Source organism: Takifugu flavidus, chromosome 18 (genome assembly GCF_003711565.1).
Source record: "Takifugu flavidus isolate HTHZ2018 chromosome 18, ASM371156v2, whole genome shotgun sequence".
In the NCBI taxonomy this organism is placed as follows: Eukaryota; Metazoa; Chordata; class Actinopteri; order Tetraodontiformes; family Tetraodontidae; genus Takifugu; species Takifugu flavidus.
The window spans coordinates 10,573,895-10,590,230 of NC_079537.1; the positions used below are offsets into that span (position 1 = coordinate 10,573,895).

The 16,336-nt window shown below is 48.2% G+C and overlaps 4 protein-coding genes across 5 annotated transcripts; 3 read left to right on the plus strand and 1 right to left on the minus strand.

The window, feature by feature from the left end:
- Positions 1-642: 642 nt before the first annotated feature.
- On the plus strand, positions 643-4,759 carry klhl11 (kelch-like family member 11). Of its 2 annotated transcripts, XM_057014243.1 has the most exons (4): positions 643-791; positions 966-1,510; positions 1,666-1,733; positions 1,866-4,759. In XM_057014243.1, the coding sequence occupies exons 2-4, from the start codon at positions 975-977 to the stop codon at positions 3,248-3,250; spliced, it is 1,989 nt and encodes a 662-aa protein (XP_056870223.1). In that variant the 5' UTR covers positions 643-791; positions 966-974; the 3' UTR covers positions 3,251-4,759. The 2 variants fall into 2 exon arrangements, with proteins under 2 accessions (XP_056870223.1, XP_056870222.1); XM_057014242.1 differs by having other exon boundaries at positions 1,666-4,759.
- Positions 4,760-5,272: 513 nt separating this feature from the next.
- LOC130514614 (cytosolic 5'-nucleotidase 3-like) lies at positions 5,273-8,357 on the plus strand. The gene is made up of 9 exons (XM_057014267.1): positions 5,273-5,439; positions 5,790-5,888; positions 5,977-6,046; positions 6,143-6,189; positions 6,673-6,758; positions 6,832-6,921; positions 6,995-7,157; positions 7,237-7,437; positions 7,548-8,357. Exons 1-9 carry the CDS (start codon positions 5,437-5,439, stop codon positions 7,656-7,658), a joined length of 870 nt encoding a protein of 289 aa, XP_056870247.1. The 5' UTR covers positions 5,273-5,436; the 3' UTR covers positions 7,659-8,357.
- LOC130514607 (peptidyl-prolyl cis-trans isomerase FKBP10-like) lies at positions 8,121-11,518 on the minus strand. The gene is made up of 10 exons (XM_057014252.1): positions 11,215-11,518; positions 10,778-10,923; positions 10,515-10,704; positions 10,267-10,412; positions 9,920-10,109; positions 9,708-9,853; positions 9,448-9,637; positions 9,124-9,266; positions 8,892-9,055; positions 8,121-8,823 (listed from the first exon to the last, which is right to left on the minus strand). Exons 1-10 carry the CDS (start codon positions 11,409-11,411, stop codon positions 8,635-8,637), a joined length of 1,701 nt encoding a protein of 566 aa, XP_056870232.1. The 5' UTR covers positions 11,412-11,518; the 3' UTR covers positions 8,121-8,634.
- Positions 11,519-12,606: 1,088 nt separating this feature from the next.
- Positions 12,607-16,139, plus strand: p3h4 (prolyl 3-hydroxylase family member 4 (inactive)). The gene is made up of 7 exons (XM_057014264.1): positions 12,607-13,177; positions 13,942-14,091; positions 14,163-14,334; positions 14,405-14,533; positions 14,612-14,757; positions 14,927-15,010; positions 15,769-16,139. Exons 1-7 carry the CDS (start codon positions 12,734-12,736, stop codon positions 15,916-15,918), a joined length of 1,275 nt encoding a protein of 424 aa, XP_056870244.1. The 5' UTR covers positions 12,607-12,733; the 3' UTR covers positions 15,919-16,139.
- The last annotated feature ends 197 nt before the right edge of the window (positions 16,140-16,336 follow it).

Consider the following 16,336-nt stretch of genomic DNA (forward strand, 5'->3'; position numbering starts at 1 on the left):
CAGCATCTAGAACAACTGAATTGACTAATTACTTCTGTATATTTAATTCACAACTCTGACGTTGGGCGGGAAGCTTAAAGCACAATGTTGCATACAAAGGAGCTTTGTGACCAGACTCCTGGTCCTGGTTTGAAGATCAACACCCTGCAGGTCCTCGATGATGGGTTAAGTAAATTAATATCACTCACACAGCGGCCTAGAGCAGCAGTTGTTTATAGAAATGGTTTTTCTTTTCAGCTTTAAGTATCTGATTTATGTATCTGTGTAGTAGCTATGCATCCAGTAGAAAGCACCCGCTTGCTGTAAGAATTGAATGACTATCAGTTAAGTCTCTGAAGACGTTTCCATGAAGGTTTCAAAGTGGCTTTAATGTAATGCATCTGACTCCGTCTGCATGGTTTCATTACCAGCTTTATGTACCTGACTCTTTCGTGCAATTTTCAAAGTATCATTAATGTACCCGACTCTCACTTCTTGACACGTTGACGTCGAGCGCCGAGTGCCTCTCGGTGGTGCGTCAGTCTCTCGGCCTTATCGCCGGAGAACCCTCCACGTCATTGTCTCCGGGGGAACTCATCGCTGCGGGTTCGTGTTCCATTTTGTGCGCGCTCCAGTCCAGGCTTTCATGTTACCGCCCCGGTGTCGCTTCGCCGCACGCGCGTCCATTGACGTCAGCAGCAGTCACGCCTTTCCCCCACTGCGCATGTCAGCGGCGCTGTTGCTGTTTACTAAACTGAAGATAGTTCCTGCATTTATTTTCCCTGCGCTTCAATCACTCTGACACAATCGAGGTACGTTAAGCACTGGACAGCCCACGAAAATCGACTCGGTGCGTTTTATGCATCTGTGTTCGGCTATCTGTGTAATTTACCGTGGCTTAAAAAAAATAAATAAAATGCATACTTGCACCGCTTGAAGTCGCGCAAGCGTCTGACATGAAACGCACTTCCTGTCGTTCCCTCTAGGCTCCATGTATGTGTGGCTGCGTATGTCGCCTCCTTTCCTTCTCTAGTTTCCTTCATTTCCCTCCTCTGGTCACATCCGACGCCCGCAGCAGGATGGCAGCGGCGGCCCCGAACCCGGAGGACACAGGCAGGAGCAGCGCCCCCCCGACCCCCAGCGCACTGACGGGAGATGGGGACGCTGAAGAAGCCGAGGACTTCACCTCTTCCTCCCACTGCTCGGAGCTTTCTCGGCGGCAGAATGAACAGAGGAAGGAGGGCTTGTTCTGCGACGTGACGCTAGTTTTCAGCGGGGTTGCTAACGGGAGCGTGCAAAGCTGCGAGGTCTTCGCGCACAGATCGGTCCTGGCGGCGGCCACTGATTATTTCACCCCCCTGCTGGGAGGACAGTTCTCCGAATCGTTGTCCGGACGGGTAGAGATGAAGGAATGGAGCTCAGAACTAGGGCCTGATCCGGATACGGTGGAGGGTGTCATCCAGTACATGTATACAGGAGAAATACGCGTTAGCACCTGCAATGTTCATGAAGTGCTGGAGCTGGCTGACAGGTAGGATGTCTTCCTCCTCTCACCTCCATGCATGTGCACGAGAGAGACCCTCTTGTTGATAGGCAAAGCAAGGGCCCATAAAGTGTTCATCTGGGTTGTGCACTAACTCTTCTAAATGGTATTTTACTGTCTAATTTTGATTCCTGTTACCTTAGGTTCCTGCTGGTGCAGTTAAAGGATTTCTGTGGCGAGTTCCTGAAGAAGAAGCTGAGTCTGACTAATTGTATGGCGGTACACAGCCTAGCCCACATGTATACCTTGGATCAGTTAGCTCTACGGGCTGCAGACATGATCCGTCGCAACTTCCACAAGGTTATACAGGATGACGAGTTCTACACTCTCCCTTTCCATCTAGTCCACAACTGGTTGTCTGATGCGGAAATAACTGTGGATTCTGAGGAGGTGCTCTTCGAGGCTGTGGTGAAGTGGGTGCAGAAGAACTCAGAGGAGCGTACTCGCTATTTCGAGGAGCTGTTCCGTCTGCTGAGGCTTCCCCAAATCAAGCCTACCTACCTGGCCAGGGTGGTGAAAAACGAACAGCTGGTGGCTGGAAATGAAGCTTGTCTTCGGCTGGTGTCGGAGGCAGTGGAGGGCCACGCGATCCGCTTTGAGAACCTTAAGTCTGCAGATATGGAGTTCTGGTCATCTCACACGGCCTCTTTCCAGCCTCGCTTTGGCCAGAACATGGACGTAATCATGGTGGTTGGTGGGGTGTCCGAGGGAGGGGACTACCTGAGTGAATGTGTGGGCTACTTTATTTACGAGGATCGTTGGGTCAACCTGCCACACATCCACAACCACCTAGATGGCCATGCCATCGCTCCCACAGAGTCCCACGTCTACGTGGCGGGGTCTATGGAACCGGGCTTTGCTAAGACAGTGGAACGCTATAACCCAAATCGCAACACCTGGGAGCAGGTGAGCAATTTGACCACACGTAAGCACTCATTTGGTCTCACCTGCATAAAGGATGTACTGTATAGCATCGGAGGCCATGGGAACTTCAGCCCAGGTTTCAAGGACGTGAGCGTGTACGAGCCTGAGCAGGACAAGTGGCACAATCTGGAATCTGCGCCCAAAATCCTGCGTGATGTGAAGGCAGTGACTGTAGAGGAGCGCTTCGTATACGTCACAGCCCGCACGCCCGTCGATACGGACAACGAGGATGGACTGAAGACGGTGACCACTCGCTATGACACGGACAGCCGCCAGTGGCAAGACGTCGACTCCCTGCCCCTCATCGACAACTACTGCATTTTCCAGATGGCCGTGGCCTCCACCAACTTCTATCACACGGCCTCCTGCTGCCCCAAGATTTACACAATAAAGGATGAGGTTGCTAAGCAGAAGATCAGTGTGCGTATCTCTGATGAGATCTTGGAGAGCCTGCCGCCAGAGGTGACCAGTATCGAGGGCGCTGCTATTTGCCACTTCAACGAGGACGTCTTCATCATTGGCGGTTGGAAGAATAGCGACGATGTGGACAAGCAGTACCGTAAGGAGGCCTACCGCTACTGCGCTGAGAAGAAGCGTTGGATGTTGTTGCCCCCCATGCCGCAGCCTCGCTGCAGAGCCACTGCTTGCCACATTCGCATTCCCTATCGCTTTTTATACGGCTGCCAGCGCTATCCCATGCCTCAGAACCTGGCCCGCCAGCGAGACCGCATGCAGCAGATGCAGCAGCTTCACAGGCGCACGCTGACTTTGCGGCGGCAGCTCCAGTCTCAGATCGAGTGTTGAGCAAACCATCGGCGGTGCCTTCAAACAAGCGTACAGCTCTGGGCGAGAATACAGGGGTTGGTCATCATTCCATTGCCGCCACCATTCGTGATCCCCTCTCATGTGTGACATGCTGGGGCATGTTTTGTGTTGCACTCACATCGGATTTCGTTCAAATGAATCCTGTGCTATTGACTTTCATGCTGTGTTGTGATAGTATCAGTTCCGGGGAGTAACTAAGCATCTGGAGGTCACTGAGGAGAACATGGCAAATGTAAACATGTGAATAAGAGTGTTATATTGCAGCCAACAACATGATAGCCTTTTGTCCAGTTATGTTGATGCTGTTTAAATATAAATGGTATAAAGATGTATTTGTAAATATTTATATGGATCCTCTACATTCCTTTTTATTACTGGGGCGGCTGTGTGACCTTAACTGTATCCCAAATCCACTTATTGAAGGTTCATTCCATTGTAACACTGTGACAATCTCTCTGTGAAATTAAGACAAGTTTATGGTAAACTCACAATCAAACCAAGTCATAATTACTATCAGAATTGTCATTATAACTAGCAATTAATAAATAATTCCGGAAAGCTTAATCCTAAAATCTTTGAGTTTGCTTGAGATGACAGATTCTCTTCGACAGTTGTGCAGTGTCTTTCTGTCATAAAATACTTGAACACTAGAAGACTTTTGCTTATATCTGAATCTGAATATATAAGTAAGATGTCGTGTTAAAAAAAAAAGGGTGCAGTGGCAACATTTCTTTGATATCTTGAAAGATGACTTCTCAATCTTTGCTTTCATTTGCCTTTTGGTGGTATGTTGATGTGTATGCATATGTATTCAAGGATCCATAGATAATTGGTATGTAAATGTGTGAATGCCACCATGTGTATGATTGATGGTCGCGGGGCAAAGCTTTCTCAACAGTTGCACCTTTTGACATCTCAAAGTCTTATAGTAACATGGATTTAATTCGCCACTGCATTTCCATCTGTTATTTGTTTCATGTTGGACGAGGTGATTGTATTTGTAAAATGGTTTCTTTTACCTATTCAGACATTTGTCATCTATAAAAAAAAACGTTGCAGGGTTGCTTCTGTGATTAAATGTGTTAAAAAACAAACTTAAAAACTGTTATTATTAAATGTGACTTCTGTGTGGACATGCAAAATGCTTGATCTGCTCCATTTCTTTGTGATTTCCTTTCATTCCAACTCTCAGAAATTATATGAAAAGCAACATTAAAAATAAAGCAAATGACACGATCCTCTGGATGTGTTGTGACTGACATTCTGAAATTACCACTGCCCATACAGAGCTATCAATTCATACTGGTCACAGGGTGTAGAAATGATATTCATTTCTACTTTCTAACCAATATAGATGGCACTGGTAATCTATTGTGGAATAAGCTCCATGATTTGCTTTGCATGTGATAGTCGGACGCTTAGCACTTATGCTGAATGTAAGAAATGCTAATGTCATCACCTGTAATTAAAAGCTGTTTCATCAAACAAGTGCCTGCTTATTTCCTTGAGCTCTGCAGTTTTATTTACACTTTACACTTAGTCTAACCTTCTAGCAAGTGACGCAAAAACGTAGTTCACCTCTTCACCGCAACTAATTGCAACTAAATAACTGATTACTTCTGGGTTCAAGTAGCTTGTAAAGCGTTTTTATTTCATTTTTTTCTCATTTCAATGGGCCGGAACTAATAGCGGTGTGGTGGAACCTTAAATTGGCTCCTTTGTTTTCGGGGAAAGTTTCAACGTCGTCCCATTTTTTCCCTCATGTTACGGAAGTTGCACTGCTGCCTTTGGTGTTTCTGGCAGGCTCGTACAAGTGATGTCTCAGAATGACTGTATGACTATAAACCAGAAGATGCGCTACATGAATCAACAACATCGGCTAAAATAAATCATCAAGCTAGATATTTGGTGTGTTTTACCAGGAATCACATTACACGCATTATAAATGATAAACTCTCCATTTTTTAACCTCCTAATGTGAGTCTTTAAAATTTTCGACGTTTGCGGCAGGACGGGAAGGCATCATTTGAACTTCGTAACGCGCAACCAGCTCCGCGTACGTAGGATCGAAAGAGACCATCGGTTACTGACAACCTAGCTGAAGACTTGCTAATGAGACGTTGTTTGACTAATTGATAAAGAGGAACTCAACCGGCAGCAAGAAAATGGTAATTTCATTCAGCGAAATTTAAAAAAAATTGAAAATACTTTCATGTGTACGAAAATGCACTTAAGCTAGCTGCCTTTGTAGCCGTGAGTGTTAGCGGAAAATAAGCCCGGTATCATATCGTTACATTATTTAAGATATTCCTCAGAGTGACGCTCTCTTGTTAAGGTGGACGTCGTTGCGTATTTGCAATAAAGCTGTTATTTGTCTGGTTTGACGGTAAATGACAAATGCTTCAGCATTTTTAAGAAGTTAGCTTCCATGTGATATTCAGCCCAGTTAGCCGTGTTACTTTAAACGTCTTCAGGTTTTAAAATGTCTTTCACACCAGCGCATGTTTTCACTGTCAAGATTCCAGAATTCTCCAAACCCTCAGTGTTTATGAGAGACCCTCAGAAGGTGCAGGAGATCATGCAGAGTATGGTGAAGGCTGGTTTCAACACCCTACAGGTTGTACAAGAGAAAGAGTTTAATATATATACAGTATATATATTTTTTTAAAAGCTTCCATTAAATCGATGCGTTTTTTTTTCTGCAGGTGATTTCTGATTTTGACATGACATTAACACGATTTGCCTACAATGGAAAAAGGTGTCCCACCTGTCACAGTAAGTTTTCTATTGAGTTAAATCCAACTTGAGGAGTCACAGATCTAAAAGTTGTTTTTTTGGGCCTTTTGCTTGTCATTTGAATCTTATTTGTAGATATTATGGACAACAGCAAACTCATCTCCAGTGAGTGCAGAGCAAAGGTAAGCGAGGCTGCACCATAGCTCCTCTTTATTTAGGCATGAACAATGTTATCATCGCATATCTCAGAGATTAACCTTGTTTTCTGGGGGGGGGGGGGGGGGGGTTAATTGATCTAAAAAGCTGTACAAAGTCTGGCGACTTTAAGGGTTTGCTGGTGTTCTTCTGCCCCCTGGTGGACATTTACCATAATTCAAACCTCAGCCGGGGTCAGGCGTCACGACATGTTATTATTGTTATTGTTATTATTATTAATTATTATTATTATTATATTATTATTATTATTACCTCCTGTTTGGTTCCAGTCATGTGGCACCTGCGTTGCTTCAGTAATCCTCAGACCTGTTTAGATTGTTACGTTCTAACATCGGGGTTTTTAACACATTTGTGGTTTTGATTCCAAAGTGCCATTATGGGGTAAAATGTTGCAGTTGTCTTTATTTGAATTTTATTTATTTTTTCCTAATTGTTGTATTTCCCCACAGTTGAAAGAGTTGCTGGACACATATTACCCCATAGAGATTGACAGTTCACTGTCAGTGGAGGAAAAGCTGCCTCTGATGGTGGAGTGGTGAGTGTGAAATGCCGTCAGGGTTACTGTGGAGTTGAGTTGTTTAACGAATGATGCTCGTCCCGTTGCACAGGTGGACCAAAGCCCACGACCTGCTGATCCAGCAGGCGATAAAGAAAGACCACCTGGCCGTGATGGTGAATGAGTCTGATGCTATGCTCAGGTGGGAAGACTTTCCCAAGAACAGTTATACTGTTGAATTCTGGAACCATTTGGGAATGTCTGTGTTTTAATAGAGATGGCTTCCAGCTCTTCTTTGACCACCTGCACAAGCACAACGTCCCACTGCTCATCTTTTCTGCTGGCGTAGGAGACATTCTGGAAGAGGTTATTCGCCAGGCGGGGGTCTTCCACCCCAACGTCAAAGTCTTCTCCAACTACATGGACTTTGATGAAGCGGTGAGTGTCCACGTCGTAGGCTGATGTGATGTGGAGACTGGAACGCTGACGTGCTAACCATCCAGATGTGCTGCTACAGGGAGTCTTGAGAGCTTTCAAAGGGGAGCTGATCCACGTTTACAATAAACGAGAAGGCGCGATGCTCAACACCGGCCACTTCCAGGAGCTTCGGGCGCGGCCCAACGTGCTGCTGCTCGGGGACTCTCTGGGAGATCTGAACATGGCGGACGGTGTGCAGGACATGCAAAACATCCTCAAGATCGGGTTTCTCAACGATAAGGTATTCTAATTCCAGATGTGTTGCATCTGTCTGTGACCTTCAGCAGACGGACGTGCATAACCTACCTTTGCTTCCGGAAAGTGCTGCCACAGTTCCTCTTTTTTTCCAAGGTGGAAGAGAGGAAGCAAGCTTACCTGGACTCCTACGACATCGTCCTGGTCAAAGACGAGACGATGGAGGTGCCCAACGCCATTCTGCTGTACCTGACTGGAACCGAGTAGAGGTCAGGCTGCACCGCCGGACCAGTGACCTGGACTCTCTGGTGCGTCCCCTGAGGAAGAACCACTCGGAACGCTTTGCCTTTTATAAGCCGGAATAAGAATGTTCAGATCCTCCTCTGAGGCTGCTGCTGTACAGATGGAGGTCAGATGTTTAGGTTGTTTTTGTATTGGGAATGGGAACATAAAGCAGGAATTGGGATATATCAGCTCATTTAGAGAATACGTGGGGCTTATTGGGGCTTTTTAAATCCTCTTCAGCAGCGGTGGATCTTTTCCTTTACTGTATATCTACAAGTTTAACGTACAACTTGTATTTTTACGCACATTTTCTGTGACACTAGTTCATAAAAGTAATGAACCATAAAAACCTCAAAAAAGTATAACTTTGTATGTCCGAGGGCCCAATAAGGAAAAGAAACACAGCCTTGTACTTTTACATGTTGTATAATTTTACTGCAGCTGTTTAAAATGTCCTTTTTTTTTCTCAGAACACTTTTGATACACTCACATTTCTACCATCTAAAAGTTTGCCCTTTTTACCTTTTCCATCGTGAAATAACATGTCGAATCATCCATTTCTAAGCACGTTTCACAGGAAAATGTTTTCATTCCTTTTCAAACATTTATACATTCTGATCTGTACACAACAAATGAAGTCGCTCTTCATTTAGTATTAAAGTTAATGTTTGAATTGTACAATCTCTGATATTCTTTACAAACATTGACACTGTGTCGATTACTGATTTGTATAAATGTAATATTGTGGGAGAGGGAGCCCAAACAGGTGTTTCAGACCCGGTCCAGATGTGCACGTGTGGATCTTCTCAGGTTAACCGGAACAGTTGACGTAACCTCGGCCTTTAACTCAACCCAGCAAAGCGAACTCGCTCCGTCACCGACAGCGCGTGTGTCCCAGAAATGCTCTTCACAGTAAGTGCACGGCGGTCGCCATGGCGACGGCCTTACCCGAGACAGTTCACAGCTCGTCCCGCCCGGTTTTCTCGGCCTTGTCGTCCTCTCTGGGGCTCAGTTCGTCCTCGGTGACCTTGCCGTCCTTATTTTGGTCCTGGTTGTTGAACATGTCCCTGATGATGCTGTCGGGGTCGACCCCTGGACGGAGACGACCTTTCCCCTCTTCCACTTGGAGCCGGATGAAGGCTGAGAACTAAGAAAAGGGACAAACCATCATCCTCGCTGCTTGCGCGTGGCTTGTTCTACCGTTTTCAGCCGTACCTCTTCTAGCAGAACCTCTTTATCGCCGTTGAGGTCCATGGCAGGGAAAAGGGCGTCCGGCCCGTCTCCCAGCCACACAAACATGAACCCCTCCGGAACGCCCTTCTGCAGCTCCACTAACTCCAGCTGGAAGAACAGCACTGCACTCCTGGGAACTCCTCCAGCTGCAGACGCACGGGAACGGAGCATTGAGAGGAGCTGAAGCGCCACCTGTGCATTTCAGACGACTCACCTCCGTTTTCACCGTGTCCCCAGTGCGGCGGGACGACCACCTCTCTCCTCTCACCCACGCACATCCCGCGCAAGCCCTTCTCCAGACCTGGGATCACTTTGTCCGCTCCAAGAGTTGTAAAGGAAGGCGAGTCAAAGTGGTCTCTGAAAATGGAGAACGAAATCAAAATGCCGTGCACGTGTGGGCTCATCGAGACGCAGGCATGCGCGCTTTTGGAGCGCAGACAGCACGCAGCTCCACGGAGATCTGCCGGAAGAGGAGGCAGCAAGGATGACATGCAGCTGAGGATGCAGTGCGGCAGAGTGACCGGCAGAGGGCGCTCACGAGGAGTAGAGCAGGGTTCCATCCATTAAGGAGCAATTATAACGATACTGGATCAAATCATCGGCTTCGCTGGTCAGGCTGCAGTCCTCGGGTTTGTGGATCACTTTGATCTGCACCGGATCTTTGGGGTTGTGGAAGTCGATGACGTGGATGTCAAAGACCAGAACGGCGGAGCTGGGAATGAGCTCCCCTGTGGCGGGAACGCGGAAAACATCAGGAAGGCGCTCTCAAACGAGCCTAAACGCACGTGCGGGACTCACCGACTCCCGTTTCACCGTACGCCAAGTGAGGCGGGATGGTGATCCGCCTCTTCTCCCCCACGCACAGACCCTGCAGGGCCTTATCCATCCCCTGGATCACGTATCCCAGGCCGATGTAGGTGTTATAGGTGCTGTTCCGCTGATAACTGATAAAAACGGGAGTCGGTTTATTCGACCTACATTCTGAGGAGGGACGGTCCATCCCGAGGTACCTGGAATCAAAGGCCGTGCCGTCCTGGAAGCTCCCGTTGTAGTGGTAGCGGATGTAATCCCCGACCGCCGACCTGCGCGTGCACCCATCGGGTACTTCCTTCACCTCCACGATCAGGTCGTCTTTGGGATTGAAGACGTCGACCAGCAGCACGTCGAACACCAGCGTGGCCTGGGGAGGCACCAGAGTCCCTGCGAGGGAAAAGGCAGCGTCACATGTCAAGGAATGTTTGTGGTTCTCCTGCTGCCTTCCAGGCACCGTTACACACGCGGAGCTACAGAGGAAACCGGCTGCTCCGTCTTGCAGAGACATGCAGCATAAACTGGGAATTTGACCCAGAATGTGTACCGGAACCAGTCTCTCCGTACGCCAGGAAGGGTGGGACGATGACGATCCTCCTCTCCCCCACACACATGCCCAGGAGACCCTCGTCCATGCCTTTGATGATGTCACCCTGACCCAAGTAGGTGTCGTAGGTCGCATTCCTCGAATGACTAAGGGAGGAACGACGCAAAGTGTTTGGGGAGCCCACAAACGGCAGGAAGAACCGCTGACATCACACGACATGTTGGCGTCCCACACAAGAGTCTGCTCACCTGGAGTCGAAGGCCTCCCCGGAGAGCAAGGTGCCGTTGTAGTGGTATCGGATGAAGTCCGACGACGCTGTGGTGCGGTTGCAGCTGGAAGGCTTGCTGATTGTACGGATCTCGACCTTGTCCTCGGCGTTCCACACGTCCAGAAGGAGCACGTCGTACACCAACACGGCGTCGGGAGGAATCACGCCGCCTGTCAGCAGAACGCACGTCATCAACATACACACATCGGCGTGGACGCTGGAGGCGGGGGAGGCTCGGACCACCTGTCCCGATGCTCCCGTAGGCCAGGTGTGGCGGGATGGTGATCCGCCTGCGTTCACCGACACACATGCCCTGAAGACCTCGGTCCATCCCGGTGATGAGTCGACCCAGACCCACCTGGCTGATGAAGGCTTTGCCTCGGTCATGGCTGCAGAGAAGGACAAACAAACAAACAAACAAACAAAAGCAGCAAAAAGCACGCAGTTATTATTTCAGCTGCACAGATTCCAGAGTCCACCACCCCCCCATCCTTATAATAAAGAAAATACACGCATGTACATATGTGTCTACTTAAGGACACGTCAAATGTGGTTAAAATCATAGCATGCTAACATATTTTAGCAATGTTCAGGGGGTTTAGACCAACTTTCTCTAGACCGACACGCAAAAGGTTTAACAGCTCGATGGAGGAAAACAGTGGGTTTTGCTGTAACTTCACCTGGAGTCAAACTTCTTTCCGTCCGTATAAAAGCTTCCGTTGAAATGATATCGGATAAAATCTTCTGTTTCAACTTCTCGGGGACAATATTTCGGTATCTCGTACCGATCCACAACGACGTCCACCAGCAGTCCGCCGCTACAGACCACGGTGACCGCATGGAGGGCGAATAAAAGCGAAAGTTTGGCCCGTTCCATTCGGAAAAGTTGTTGCAACAGCCGCGGAAGGTGGCACAGCAGAAAGCCCGTCTGCCAGCGGGATGATGCGGCTTGACTGGAGAGAAACAACGCAAAGATCCGGACCAACAGCACCGCGCAAAGGCTGCGGAAATTACACCAGCTGCTTCCGGTTAGGATTAAAAAATAAAAGTATTTCAACCCGTCGGAGCCCACGACAAATACCTGCCCAAATCCACCTACATTAGTTTGCACCTCTTATTATATTGGGCATATAATCATTTTCAGAATAAAATGTCAATCGTAGTTAAAATTGTGATTATTTAGGCATAAACCAGCAGTGTATTTGCTGAAATCGTGACATAAAAAAAGAATTGTGGCATTATGCATTATTCGACAAACCCACTCTGGCACTAATTACAGTTAGGTGCGCAATTTATCTTCTAATTTTCCTTTTAATGGCATTTGAATTGAACTGGCCATATTCCCCCCGTGTTTTATTTTGCTTAACGTGTGTGTTGGCTTCTGAAGTGTCCCAGCAGCAGCAGGAGGAGCAGCGGGCCCCGGGTCTCCACCCTCTCCGGTGGAATTCTGCAAACGTGTAAATCCTGGCTCACAGGCCCGGCCCAAAGAGTCGGTCGCGTAGATGGACTCCGATGGACTTCTTCAAGGCCCACGGCTCATAAAAACATCCCAAATAGCACACCACAGCTCATATAACTAAGAAAATCAGCACCTATGAATCACTAAGTTGTAATCGACCATGCATCGTGAGATGGGAAAAAATACAGCAAGTTGGAAACTTTGAGAAGTCTTCACATTGTTTATTATCATTATTATTTATGATGACACGTTAGGACCTGGCATAATCGTACATTATAACAGATTAAAACAGTAGTTTCATATTGTTTTTGTTCATTGGCATTAAACGGAAAATACAATTACCGACTGTTATGATCGTCAAGTCAGACTAGATCGTCAGACTGTATACCGGAAATATATTTATTTTTCAAAGTAAAGCGTTTGTTTTTCTTTGTATTTGGTATATGCATTATTGCAGTTATATATAAAAATAAGCAGAATATCAGTTTTATGCAGTAAGCAATTCTAAATGCTTTCCATTGTCTAACAAACACACAAATAGTGTTTAACCTTAGAAAAATGCGCCATTCAGCTTTAATTGTAAGGGCTTGAGCGGAAGTTCCTGTTTTCGGTATCTGTCTTTACGCGGGTTTCACAGTCTACGTGCAGGCAGACATGAGTCGAATTCTCCGGTGAAAACGGGGGAAGTTTGTGGAGCCACTAGGACAGTGTCCTCCTGCTGGAGCCGGTGGAGGTGAACGATGCTTCTGACCAGTTTGTCTTTGGCCCTGCTCCTGTCGGCCCTGGTGGACGCCCAGTATGAGACGTACAGCTTAAAAAGTTTCCCCCAGAAGGACATCATGCCCCTGGAGTCGGCGTACAGCTACGCGCTGGAGCAGTACGGGATGAAGAACTGGGCAGAGAGCATCAAGTACCTGGAGCTCAGCCTGCGGCTCCACCGGCTGCTGCGGGATAGTGAGACTTTGTGCAGCCGCAACTGCAGCTCCGTCAGCCGGGACAACATGGAGAGCGCGCCCGCCGACAGCAGCCTCCGCGTCATGCGCCACATCCTCCTGAGAGCCGCCTGCCTGAAGAAGTGCAAAGCAGAATTCCCAGTGTTCAACATCGCATACCCAAAGAGGAGTTTACTGGAAATCTTTGAGAAAAGGATCCCGTACCAGTACATCCAGTATGCTCACTTCCAGGTGAGAGGGGGGTGTGGGAGGAATGTCACGGAGCTGTTGTGAAGAACGGCTTTTGGCCACCTGGTCCTACAAACTCATCAGTTACCACAAGATTTAACGTTGTTGAAAGTGTCTGTGCGCAACGGTGGCGAAGACTCCATTAAAATACCTGCAAACTGGTTCCGTTTAAACTGGGAGTCATGGTTTTCCTGCCTGCTGAGCAGCAGTTTGAGCATGTGCCACGTCTCTGCGTGTCCCCCCCGAAACAAACCCCCTATTCTTCTGTCTGAGGTCGGCCTTTGCTTACCAGACAAATAAGTTAACATCCTCCAATAAAGCGCGGCTGATTCTGCGGTCTTTAAGAAGGTTTAACTCACAAAAGAAACACTTTCAGTGGGAACTTCTAGAACGTTCCCTCAGTGGTGTAAAATACCTGTAATTAATCCCCCAGCAAGAGGAGAGAAATTATTCTAAAACCTTGCTGAGGCAACGAGACAGTGAGCATTTTAAAGTCCCATTCAATTTGATTCAGATTCAAATGTTCTATTCTAGCAAACGAAAGTTGATTTAAAAATCAAACTAAAACTGACTGGAACCGTCTTCTCGGCTTCCTGCTGTGGCCAGTGGAAAATTCTTGATTGATGAGGACTCGAAAAGGACAATAACTTGACTTTTAATGGATTCTCTATCAGAACAAACTGACCTTCTGACCTCAGACTTGGATCCAAACAGATTTTCCAAATGTGGGAAAATGATGCGGCTAACGGACCGTCTGCTGTTTACAGCTCAACAACCTGGAGAAAGCGGTGGCAGCGGCTCACACCTTCCTGAAGAAGAACCCAGATGATTACAAACTGACCAAGAACATGAACTACTACAAAACTCTGCTGGACGTGGAGGAATACCTCATCGACCACGAGGAGCAGCCTTACGAAGTGCGTATTCCCGCCCCACCGCTGCGTCCTGGCGCCTACATCGGACTCACCTTGTCACATTTGTTTTCCAGAGCGTTTTCCTGAAGAGCGTGACGCTTTACAACAGCGGAGACTTCAGCAGCAGCGCCCGGAACATGGAGGAGGCGCTGGCGCAGTATTTTGAGATATACAAGAGCTGCGTGGCGGGATGTGAGGGGTCCTACGAGATCTTAGAGTTCAAAGACTTTTACCCCACGCTGGCAGGTAAGACCAGGCCAGTTCCAGACTGGCGCCGTTACCGACGTGCTCGCCTCATCTGCTTCTCCTCCCTCAGATCTCTACACGGACGTTCTGGACTGTAAGGTCAGATGTGAGGAGAACCTGACGCCGAGCGTCGGCGGCTTCTTTGTGGAGAAGTTTGTAGCCACCATGTATCACTACCTTCAGTTTTCCTATTATAAATGTAAGAGCGCCGGCAGAAGACGCCCCTCTGGGCGGAGGCTTTTGGACCGCGCTGACTCGGTTCTGTCACCTCTTCCAGTGAACGACGTGAAGAACGCTGCCCCATGTGCGGCCAGTTACATGCTGTTTGACCCTAAAGACCAGGTGATGCGGCAGAATGTGGAGTATTATCGCTTCTACCGGGAGCAGTGGGGGCTGGAGGAGAGCGACTTTCAGCCACGGCCCGTGAGTCGCACGCACGTTTGCTGCCTTTCGGCGCGTTTTCAGGTTCTTGCCGACCTGAACGTGATCCTGGCGCCAACCGTTGTGGCTCTGGATCGGTGGAGAGGACGAGAGCTCCTGGCGACTTTGTTCTGCTTCAGCACAACAGCTGATGTTGCCGTCTGTTTTTCAGGAGGCCCTCGTGTATTTCAACGTGACCACCAAGCAGAGGGAGATGCTGGAGTTTGCGCGGAACTATCTGCAGACCGACGAGGAGGTACGGTCCCGACGCCGATCCGCAAAAACACGATGAAGCTGCTGATTAGCTTTGTTAGCGAATGAAAAAGATCTTCGGGGAACATCAGAAATGCTCTTTTGTCTCCAGCACTGTGGGGGTGTGTGTGTGTGTTTGTCAGTGTCTGCGTTTGACTGACAGCGGCTGCTTTTTCCTTTTTGCTTCCAGACAATAATGACTATTAATTTGGTCTTTTTTCATTTGAAACGAGACCACATGACAGGGCCACATATTCATCAAAAGGCGCCAACAGTTCTCCTGCAGCCACAAGTGGCAATTATGATGGCTAAAACACACTGTAGCGGCAAATTAACATCTTCAAATCACCTCACTCTAACAATAAAAGTCTGAGGAAGAGTGAAGCAGCAAAGGATCCAGGAGGGGGGGGGCTGAAGGCAGCGGAAGTGAAAGCAGGAGGGAGGCTGTATTTTCCGTCAGCAGCATGTGGAATGTGACTGGGAGCCGTTGGCCACGTCTAATTTGCCGGGTGGGCCTCTCCCCCCCCCCCCCCATCCGAGCACAGCAGCAGACCTGAGGGGGGAGCAGGGGGTGTAAAGTAGCAGTAGACCTGAGGGGGCGGTGAGTTACAGGCTGCAAACGTGACTCGCAGACCCAAAAGAGTGAGAAAGTAGAATTTTGAGGATGGGGTCGGTGTGTGGGTGTGTGTGTGTGTGTGTGTGTGTGTGGGGGGGGGGGGACGACAACTGCTGCTCCTGACTGAGGGTTCGGGTTTGTTGCAGGACGTGGTGAGTCCAGAGGAAACGGCCTCCTCCCAGTCAGAGCACCCCGACACCGAGTTCGAGGGGATGGGGGATTACGAGGAGTCCTTCATAGCCGACTGGTGGCAGGAACCCAAAACGAAGGGGGACGCTGGTGAGGTAGAAGACTGAAGGAAGCTGCTCCCCCCCCCACACACACACAAAGACACTCGTACAGCCGAACCGATGCAGACTGAAGATTGACGCTGTCTTCGTGAGCGCCGCCTCACTGGCTGGAGCGCCGGCGCCGATGACGTCCCATCTCTTATTTAATGGAGCCGAAGCCTCTGCTGTCATAAGGAAGGTGACATGTAGCTTTTCTTATGAACTTAATAAAGTCTTATTTAAATATATGTCCTGAATTCATAATGGAAAAGCTCTAATATAAAGGTTGATCAGAGGAATGTTTAAGGGTGGGAAACAAATTATTTTTGCTCCAACAACTCCAAAGTTAATCCAGAGGAAAAGCAGAGATTTATAAATCGGAGCCTCGCTGATCAAAATAGTAACACTTCCAAAGCTGTTTACGTCCTCCAGTCAGCACAAAAAG

What these genes read in the sequence shown, in the direction of transcription:
- LOC130514614 (XM_057014267.1), top strand. An exon ending in CTGGTTTCAACACCCTACAG is followed by an intron (nt 5,889 to 5,976) that starts GTTGTACAAGAG and finishes TTTTTTCTGCAG; the next exon opens with GTGATTTCTGATTTTGACAT. An exon ending in CCAGTGAGTGCAGAGCAAAG is followed by an intron (nt 6,190 to 6,672) that starts GTAAGCGAGGCT and finishes ATTTCCCCACAG; the next exon opens with TTGAAAGAGTTGCTGGACAC.
- LOC130514607 (XM_057014252.1), bottom strand. Translation starts at nt 11,411, where the DNA reads ATGGAACGGGCCAAACTTTCGCTTTTATTCGCCCTCCATGCGGTCACC. An exon ending in GTACGGAGAGACTGGTTCCG is followed by an intron (nt 10,110 to 10,266) that starts GTACACATTCTG and finishes TTTCCCTCGCAG; the next exon opens with GGACTCTGGTGCCTCCCCAG. An exon ending in GGGACACGGTGAAAACGGAG is followed by an intron (nt 9,056 to 9,123) that starts GTGAGTCGTCTG and finishes GTGCGTCTGCAG; the next exon opens with CTGGAGGAGTTCCCAGGAGT.
- p3h4 (XM_057014264.1), top strand. Translation starts at nt 12,734, where the DNA reads ATGCTTCTGACCAGTTTGTCTTTGGCCCTGCTCCTGTCGGCCCTGGTG. An exon ending in TCCAGTATGCTCACTTCCAG is followed by an intron (nt 13,178 to 13,941) that starts GTGAGAGGGGGG and finishes TGCTGTTTACAG; the next exon opens with CTCAACAACCTGGAGAAAGC. An exon ending in GCGACTTTCAGCCACGGCCC is followed by an intron (nt 14,758 to 14,926) that starts GTGAGTCGCACG and finishes TCTGTTTTTCAG; the next exon opens with GAGGCCCTCGTGTATTTCAA.
- klhl11 (XM_057014242.1), top strand. Translation starts at nt 975, where the DNA reads ATGTGTGGCTGCGTATGTCGCCTCCTTTCCTTCTCTAGTTTCCTTCAT. An exon ending in GTGCTGGAGCTGGCTGACAG is followed by an intron (nt 1,511 to 1,665) that starts GTAGGATGTCTT and finishes CTGTTACCTTAG; the next exon opens with GTTCCTGCTGGTGCAGTTAA.